Source organism: Cucurbita pepo, chromosome 4 (assembly GCF_057944985.1).
Source record: "Cucurbita pepo subsp. pepo isolate OVF chromosome 4, ASM5794498v1, whole genome shotgun sequence".
Taxonomy (NCBI): Eukaryota; Viridiplantae; Streptophyta; class Magnoliopsida; order Cucurbitales; family Cucurbitaceae; genus Cucurbita; species Cucurbita pepo.
Window position 1 is genome coordinate 13920919 of NC_141801.1, and position 10155 is coordinate 13931073.

The window sequence follows — 10155 nt, forward strand, 5'->3', positions numbered from 1 at the left end:
ACTAATACAATAAAATTTGATACATGTCATGAGACGAGAACTCTTTTATTTCAGCATAACTTAATACATGCTTGATAAATACATACTACATATGTCGCTTAAATTTTTGCACACATTGATTTATTTACCATACAAAGCCAACCAAGCATGTTTTAGGGTATTAAATCACACACATATTTGTTCCTCACGTCCAAAGTAATTTTCAGGTCCAATAGCATTGGCGCATAACAGTTCATGGAAAGGACAGAAAACATACTTAGACTATGTGCATAGTGTAAGATGAAATCAAGGTTACTAAAGAGAACTTAGATGACAATATTTTAGGGCATGGGTATTTATTTCGGCTCCTGGATCACGACTTTCCGCATCTTCCACCGTATGTTCAAACCAAGAGAATTTATACACGAAATGAATGAGGTTGAAATGGGAATGGAATTTACATTCCAACCGACTCCCATCATGCCATCGCTGTGTATTGATGCCATTGCTGTGTATTACAAGTACAACTGAACCATTTACACAAGTTCTTTAAAAAAAAAAAAAAAAAAAAAATACAGTAATCCTGTGTCTGTCTAGCGTCTCCAATAACTAAACATAGCTGCTCAATATTGTCTTCAAATCAAATGACAGAGGCGCCCATCTACCCAACATTATACCACTACCCAAGCCCATCGTCACATCATCCAACATCACTTGTGTTCATTCCAAATCATCCACGTGGACGGGGCTTGACGGCGAATCATTTTCCTCCCCACCATTAACCACCACCTTTGCTCGCTTTCTTGTTTCCACAGGGCGGCTGCTTTCATTTCCGTTGCTTCCATCTTTTCCCTCCTCTTCCTGTTCCTGTTCCTCTTCCCCTTCCCCTTCCCCTTCTATCTCGTCTTCACAGGGCTTCTCAGATGCATCCGCTTCTTCAATCTTACTTTTCAACGACTCGATCACATCCAACAATTCTCTATTTACCTATTGATACCACCAACTAGCCATGTGAGAAAGAGGAACAATTTTCTTTATGTTAAAACGAAAAGAATATTTGTCTGGCATTCACCACACACAGATTTATTACCTGAAGATTCTGTAGAAAATCAGAAATATCCGTCGGGCAACAAGGGCAAGCCATGACATTCTTCCGGGATCTAAGAGCCCGTCCACCACTGTTTCTCTCTCTCAAGAATGACTTGCCCGCAAAAGCACCTTCCAAACATGACTTACAAAAGTTATGGGCACAAGGCGTAGTAATGGGCAGATTCATCACCTCCCGGCAAATAAGGCAGCTAAATTCTGCATATACAATTACATGCAGCAAGTGGAAAATGTTAAAAATGGTGGTTCAGCACCAAACAGCCTTCATTTTTAAGCGACTTTACTATATAATTAGACAACCTTTCAGTAACCTTTCTCGAACATTCATATTATGCGACTGCCTCATTCTCCTCCTTGACTTCTTCCCAGAAGTAGAATCTTCAGTTTCAACTGACTTCTTGCTCGTTGGTGGAGGTTTGCTCCACTTCCACCGACTATCTTTCTCCTGAAAGAAACTTGCAGATGCTCAAATTTACCACACCACGCTTCATTTATTAGCTTGGATAATTGTAGTAAAATTGTTCCTTAACCAAAAACAGTGAGTTTATGAAGTCCTCAAAACAGAATATGCATACAAATTTGCAACAGCTAATTTACTTAGCTTAAAGTGATTATATAATCAAACATTATAAATATCTAGAAGAGTACTCTAGATTAGCTAAATAGCATATCAAAGAGTCTACCTATCCTTGGTTACCAATCATCCCGAATTCATAGAGAGCTCTTCATTTCTTCAAGGAATTTGTACAAGTTTACAAAAAAAAAAAAAAAAAAAAAAAAAAAAAAAAAAAAAAAAAAAAAACTGATATTTACACAGAAAGAAACGGGTTGGTTTTAATTCTAATTTAATAAAGGTCAAATATTGGGAGGAAAAAGGGGATCTCATAAGTGAAATATAACTGGAGAGTACTCACATCAAAGTCCCATGAAGGATCTTTCTTCCTCTCCGTAATGTCTGTTGCTTTTTTTAACTCTGGAATTGCAGGTAAGGGTCTAGGTCGATCTCCATGTTCGTCACTGCAATTAAGAAACTTGTTGAGAGTGTTTGTTTAATGAAGGAAAAGACCTCGGAGGCAAAGCCAGAGACGGCAAAGCCAACTAGCACTTGATAACATAAAAGCAATTACATATTCTGAATGAACTGAAAAAAAGATACATAGTTTAGGAAACACAAACCTTGTCCATGGTGCAGGATCATTATCGCATCTAACAAACAAATACCGACATACCTTAAAGCCCTAATTTCAGGATACATAATTAATCAATAATCTGTTAAACAGATGCCAGTTTAGGGAAGGATAAAAAGCTTCAATACCTGAATTCCCACTTTACGCCAACACTTCTCAATCCTATAAATTCCATCATACCGCAACCCCTTTTCTGGAGCATATGAGGAACGCTTTTCTTTGTGAGATCTGTTATCAAGAGGGTTAACATACCACGTCAGTAAACTTCACATCCCTACATGGAATAAAGATCTAACCGAACATACAACATCAAGAAGCAACGGGTACTACTAGTTTCCCAAGGTATTTCACCAATTGTAATGCAACACAACCAAAGAGGTCCACCAAGAAACTTCAATTCTTGCATGAAAAACCAATGCACTTTTGACAAGCGATAAATAAAATAGTGAAAGTTGTCTGCCTTTCCCATATCTCTACCTTACATGGAAAAACAATTTGAACATGTTCAACCAAAACAGTAGTAGTTTAATTGCATTCTTTAGTTTCAAAATCAGAAGTTTACTCACGTCATACACTGGAGATAAAATAAATGAGACTAATTTAAACCAAGAGCTTTTCCAGTTCTAAGTAAATAGAAATCCAATAATTCTTCGCCCACTCTGGAATTAAGTCATAAACTCTCCTAACTTTTATGTAGAAAATGAAAAATGAAGAGACCCAAGGCACTGTAAACCAGGTTTTGGTACTGTCTTCAGAAAGATATATTTTGTATAACTGAAGGTTCAAAACAAATAAATGGACGTACAACAACACATCAAATGAAATAGAAACCCCAAAATCATGAATATCAAGCATTAATTTGCAGCCACCTACCTAACAACTCTAACAGGATAACCATTCAAGCAACTAACTTGTAGCGCTTTGTTTGATTTCTCAAATTTCTGGTCAAAAGACTGATCCTTGCTTGTACGCTTGTTCCCACTAAGGTCTCGACCTCCACTGCAATTAAATTACAGGCAGAATCATCAAATGCAATGGTTTATTTTGCATAGTGATCGAATAATATGAAAGAGAAATAAAAAAATGTTCAGGTAAGTAAATAAATATACCATCAAATTTACCCTGTACCAAACAGCTCAAAATCTTCAAAAGCTAAAAACAAAAAGGAAAATGGAAGAGACAAGATGGGGAATGGTACAAGACAATTTATCAAAAGATTATTCAAATCAAGAGCAGGCCGCCAGAATACCTGGCTTGTTATAAGTTTGCAGGACGGGAAAAAAACATATAAAGATATAATAACTAACAAAGGACAGGTTGCATAAAGTATAGAAACCAAACCTTCCAGTGTAGAGGAACCACTCCCCATGATCTTCATCATCTTGGTAACCACCAGAAAGTACCACTGATTGTGCACCGTTATTTGACTGCCCTGCTATGCCTGCAACATGTGGAAAGTGAGCACCCCACTGACGACATTCTAACCTATCCTCCCAGCATTCCCCAACCAGAACACCCTGGTTTCTCTCCGGATCATTTTCAGCAAGAATAGGACCAAAATGATCAGATGGAATTGTAACAAATATTTTTCCACTTGCAGCATTAGCTTTCCCTTTTTTTTGTGCCCGGTCAGTGGTATAGGCTTTATCTGGCCTATTTAGATTGTGGACAACATGATAAACCTTCTGAGATCCTCCAGAAATAATTGATTTTGACATTTTTGCCATACGTATGGCCACTACAAGTGTGGAATTAATACGGGGGTGGCTAGCCATTTTGGAGGGAATCACGCAGCGGCACTTTGCACAAGTGTTTTTTCCTTGTCCAATCCACTTCTGGAAACATTTTAAGCAGAAATTGTGGCCACATGGAGTCTGGATAATGATACAGCCACATTCTTATTAGTATGTAGTACAAAGTCCATTTATCAAACTTTTATTGGCACATGAACGAGATGCCTAAAGTAATCAACAGTAATACTAAAATTTCAAATATACAAGCCAATAGGAATCATCAAGTTTTGGCACTTGACGGGCACCAAGATGTTAATATTGATCAAAATAAAGATATTTGAAAAGTCAATTACATATCTTAAAGTTCTTGAATAATGAATTATACGATTATAGAATATATAACAAATATATACACCAAAATAACATGAGTAAATTAAAAATCACGCCCCACAAAATTAAGTCAATAATTGCAAATAAGAAATTTTATGAAAGATTGGTTCCAATTACATTCCAAAATGAAAAAGTGCCAGCTGAAAAGGTCAAAATTTTACAAAAACAGCACAAATTCACAGAAAATTATAACTTCAAACATACAATGAAAGAAATATTCAATGGTTCAATGAACATGTTTCCTAATAAAGAAAAGCGCGTCTGATGGTGAAACATGACATTCTATGAAAACTATCTTGAATTAAGACCAAACTCTGGTAAAACATCTATTTGAGCCTTATAAACAACAACTAACATACTACTATGACTAACAAAAAGATTACAAGAAAAGATCTGACTACTTATCCATTGAGTATACCTGATTCATGAACAGGGAATCGTACATTAAAACACTCACACACCATCATCTTTAATTAGCTCCACTATATTTGTCACGGTCAATATGGCATTAATAACTCTACAAATAACAGTTGTACAATACTTAACAACAAGAATCCCCATTTCCAAATCCACACAATATACAGTTGGAGACACCATAATAAATGAACAACTAAACACGGAACTTTAGTTAATATAAAAAATGAAGATAACAGTTACAGCCTACAAACCTCTATAATATTATTTCCCTTTTTATAATAACTACTTGACATTCAAGTGCAAAATCTATTATTTCATCCCAAGATAAGCACGCAATAATATTCTAAAACAACAATTAATAATTGTGTTGAGTGCAACTCATAATACAAGACTGGTGCATAATGACTTACGATACAATCTTCTAAGACAAATTTTCTCATTTCAGACAAACTAGGGTTTATCAGGAAATAAACATTAAACAACAAAAGTTGATTAAGAGGATTTTACTCATGAAATAATATTTATTGTACTATCAAAACCGATGGCCCAGCACCAATCAATCAGACGTCCATAATTTTAGAACACCCGTGTGGTTATTAGTTATCAAATTATTTTTATTTGTACGGCCATGCGTCTACTTGGCCACCACTAAGATGCAAATTTATAGACACTGAAAATAAGATAAGCATATCTAAAAAAAGTCCATAAAATAATCTGAAACAGATATTCAAAAAAAAAATATTACATTTATATTTCAAATTGAGCATAGCTCATTAAGACAAAATATCGATTGCCTTCCCTTAAAGTTGAAGGTTCTATCTTCCAACCACACATCTTTTTATAAACCATACAACATTTTTCAGTTCCACAGCATGTGAAGGCGGGGATTCAAACCTCTAACCTTTTGATTAGGGATATGTCATAACCAATCAAACTATGTTTAGATTGACAATAAGTTCTACAACATTTGTTCAGCAGTAATCATTAGAACATAAAATTTGAAAGAACTTCTCATTATTATCTGTGATGAGCACATCCAATACAGGTATCAACAAATGATCTGTCTAGGACTTGTAAGCATCATCAAAACTGTCCAACGTATTTGGAAAGAATAGTAAAATTTTAAGAAAACATGATAGACAACGAGTACCATATAGCATAATTCTATGTTTACAACTTTCAAGGACAACCCGTTCTTTTATATCCACATTTCCATAACAAAGAATCAAAGTTATATTCATCAGCACTGTGTTTCCACATGATGGCCAAGCCCCCTTTTTTTTCTCTTTTGAGTTCGCAATGGCCAAGCTTATTGATGAAGGTTTGAGGGTGTTATACAACAACGATACAATTTTTTTTATATGATACAAGAGTATACGTTTCTACCTCGTATGCTTCTGAATTTTAATATTAATGATAATTCTAATAACAACCTAAAACGCCTATGGACATTAATTGACATAATCATACGCTATCTGACCAGGTTAAAAACCATAAATTGCAATTGATTAGGAATACTATTTGCTTAAATATAAGTCTCTGGCCTTTGAAACTAAGAATTTACTTCGATTAATACAAATGATAGGGAAACCACATTTTATACACTGAAATTCTCAAGACAGAAAAATAAATGAACGTCAATAGGCAATAAACAGCCGTGTTTCATTTCGTCTATACTATTGTACAGAAGACGAGTTGAAGTGAGACTGTAAAAATGAATTATACAGATTACAGCCAAAACATTTATTAGTTATAGTAAGTGAATCGGAACAAAAAAAAAATCAATAAGTTGGAAGATAACGAACAGTTTAAAACACGGTGAAAGATTGTTGCAAGCAAAGCAAGGGCAAGAAAAAAGGAGCAGGTGGCCCGGCATGTTAAGGAAAGCAAAGAAAGATGCGATGGGGAACTTACAGTGACGGGCCTTTCTGGTAACTGCATGCAAAAGGAGCACTTCAATCTCTCGTCGAATAAATCCAAAACATCGTCCCCTCTTTTTTCGTTGGCATCATGATCGTCCTTCTCAGACTGAGACTTTCCACTGAGGAGCTCCTGGCGCTTCTTTGCCTTCTCGCGGTCAGTAAGGGAGGCATCGGCCTCAATGGCTCGAATCGCAGCAACCAGGTCATTGGAAGGCGTAACGGGAAGTGGACAGCTGGCGGGTGGAGGCAGGGAAGCATCTTCGGGTGGGGGGGAACAGTCGGGACAGTCCCATTGAAGGGTAGATGCCAGGATTTGAGGGGGATTTGAGAGACAGCCGACGTGCCAAGGGGCGACGCAAGTTTTGCAAGTGATCGTCTCCAAGTCGGAAGGCTTGGCCTGGCAGCGCATGCAAATGCCATCGCCGTCGCAAGGCAACTGAGAAACCTGCGCCATGGGAAGGAGGGTGCTAATGAGAGGCAGAGAGAGGGAGGGGAGACGGAGACCCAAAGCCCAGACCCGTTGTGAATAGACGATTGAAACGATTGGGATTGGATGATCGCATCGTGCCGGCTAGTCGCTGCAACAGTGGATTTTATAGGAGAATGTGCAAAGGAAGGGACGGCGGGTTTTTGAAACTTTCGGTTCTTGTTTTGAAATTCGGGAGTGCGGGTGTTAATTACATTTTTTCCTCTACAGATTTTAATTTTGAATCAACCCCAGGAGTGAAAAATTAGTAGTTACTTTTACTTCATCAAAATTGGATGCTGTTATTTTTAATATGCATTTGATTTATGACACTTTCAAGGGATTTCTCTTTCACTAATTTATATGAACACGGGGTTTAATTATTTAGAACCAATCAAATAAAATGATCAGCTTTAATAAATATAATTTAATGATTTTAATAGATATATGTAGTGGAAAGATACGATTTGTCCGATAGTATTGATATTTAAAACTTGGTCGTTCGTAATAAATGAAACGGATAAAAAATTTGCTATGAAAACACAATCTTTTATTATCAAAACGTATGTTGCATCCGATCATTTGTCGTATTACATAGATCGTATCGGTTACTTAAAACTCAGTTGTTCGCAATAAATAAAACGGATAAAAAGTCCGATATGGAAACACAATCTTACATTATCGAAAGCGTGTCTTGCATCAGGCAACCATTTCGAGGATAGAATTGCATGATTAGAAAATAATAAGAATAATAGTAATATAGTTCGGTGGGTTGTTAGTGAATTGCATAAAACTCAAATATAAGATTGCATTTAGAAGGCTAGTTAAGGTGTGGCGCTTAAAAAATATATAATCGTAGGATGATAGGGTGATTTAAAAAATAGGGAGGGTGATGTTGGTGCAGAAGTTATTGCAATTCAAAAAGTGGAAGGTTAATTACCTCTTCCCTTCTGGCAGTGCTTTATTGGTTAGTAGTGGAAATGTTGCTGTCAATGTCGAGGGTGAATATATGGTAGGCCATTCAATATTTTATAATTTTAATTTAATGTCAACAAAAAAATTTATATTTACTTGTAACTCGTTCCCAAATATATATATATATTAAATTGTAACGTCCTTTTCTGCCGTCCACGGTTTTCCCTTTATTTTATTATTTTATTAAATATATTTTAAACTTACTTACAAAACTTTTTAATTAACAAATTTGCCTTCATCAATGAGATATTAATTTAAAATTTTAATATTTTTGAAGATTTATTTGACACTAAATTGATAATTTAGAGAATTGTTTAAATTTATGAGATTTATTGGGCATTTTGAAAATCTGTGGACAAAAAAGACATACAAATCAAAGTTTAGAGGACTAAATGTAATGTTTTTGATAAAATAATAATAATTAATTATAATTAATATATATATATATATATATATAGCAAGCGCTGCTGTCATAGGGAAAAAGAAGGGAAACCCACGTGGAAGGGAGGCTTGCTCATGCAATGGGGAAAAGAAGGGAAAACCACGTGAAAGGGAGGCTTGCTCATGCAATGGTGGAAGCTTTGGATGAGGAACTGGGAGCGTTACAAGGATATTGAGACGGTTTTAGCAGGGAGTTTGACCAAGGAAAGTCGAGAGTAAATGCAGTAACAAAATCCATTCAAAATTAAATTGAAGATGTACTGAGTACTAAGCTGCCAACATTAGTATTTTTTATCATCAACTTGAGTGCTATTTCAAAATGTTAGAGCATTTAGTAGATGGGTCGTATTAGATCGAGAGCGAGTCTTACATGCGAATATAAAATTCATGATAAACGAGTCTATTAAACCCTTTGAAACCCCTGACTGATGCACCAAGTGTTAAGTTCGGAACCAAGTTGCATGGGTAGTTTTATTGGAAATTATAAACTAAGCTTGTGAAATGAGAGATCGGTTGGATCAAGACTCCAATCTATACCAAAAATTTTAAGAGGAAAGGTTAATTATAAAACTTAAATTGTTACTTGGTTACTTATTAATATTAAGTAAATTAATTATTCAACAAAATTATATTTAATTTTAGATAGACAATGTATATTGAAATTGTTACATAGTTTTGTATTGTTCATAATTTTATTGTAAATATGTGTTTTCTTTTGTTGTTGTACTTTTAACTAGTTTTATATTAGTAAAAAATAGTAATACCTAGCTTATTAGCTAATGTTACACTAAACTTGTAATTTAACCTATTTTTATTACAAAAATTACTCAAACTTATTTATTTACATGATATTATTGAAAAAATAAATTACTTACTAGCTTAAAAAAAAAACAATTAAAAAAAAGTCACATAATTTTTTTTAACTTAAATAATATTATTAATAATAAACAAATAATTTTTATTTTTTTAAATTTTTATCTCCATTTTGGTCCACACAACAACAATAGATTGAGATGACGTTATTTACAAAAACATATAATATATATAGTTGGCACTATTTTATGACTTTTGTTCGAGATCTGGTTTCATGAAACATATAATATATATAGCTGACACTATTTTGTGAGTTTTGTTGGATATATCATTTCATGTTCTTTACATACAAAACAAATGAATTTTACTTTTTTTGATTTGGTGGCTTAAATTGGAATTAATTATAAAAATGTTCACACACAATCAGAAAATTGAGAAGATTTGAATATGCTTTTGTGAATATTCTAAATTGCAGACTTCATGTTAAAGATGAACATTTATATCTTTTAATAGCGAACCATTTTTTATAAGACAAGTTCAATTTAATTTTTATGTAGTAGACTCACTTTATTAACATATGTATTTATTGTTTCAAACTCCTCTCGCTAACACAATGAACCATTTTAAGGTAGGCTTAGGCCCATTTTCACCTTGAGCACTATTTTGAATATGGTTCGCTGTATGGTTTTGGCATTTTCATCCCATGTTGTTAGCCACACACGAGG

The 10155-nt window shown here is 34.6% G+C and overlaps 1 protein-coding gene across 1 annotated transcript; it reads right to left on the reverse strand.

Annotated features, from left to right (window-relative positions):
* Positions 1-413: 413 nt before the first annotated feature.
* On the reverse strand, positions 414-7385 carry LOC111793602 (E3 ubiquitin-protein ligase ORTHRUS 2). Its single transcript, XM_023675559.2, has 9 exons — positions 6728-7385; positions 3615-4147; positions 3147-3272; positions 2402-2501; positions 2263-2324; positions 2001-2103; positions 1387-1531; positions 1070-1284; positions 414-966 (listed from the first exon to the last, which is right to left on the reverse strand). The coding sequence occupies exons 1-9, from the start codon at positions 7187-7189 to the stop codon at positions 700-702; spliced, it is 2013 nt and encodes a 670-aa protein (XP_023531327.2). The 5' UTR covers positions 7190-7385; the 3' UTR covers positions 414-699.
* Positions 7386-10155: the final 2770 nt, after the last annotated feature.

Coding starts and splice junctions, on each gene's coding strand:
- LOC111793602 (XM_023675559.2), bottom strand. CDS start 7,189: ATGGCGCAGGTTTCTCAGTTGCCTTGCGACGGCGATGGCATTTGCATG. Junction 4,148..6,727: donor TACCAGAAAGGCCCGTCACT/GTAAGTTCCCCA, acceptor ATCATTATCCAG/ACTCCATGTGGCCACAATTT. Junction 1,285..1,386: donor TCGAGAAAGGTTACTGAAAG/GTTGTCTAATTA, acceptor TTGTATATGCAG/AATTTAGCTGCCTTATTTGC.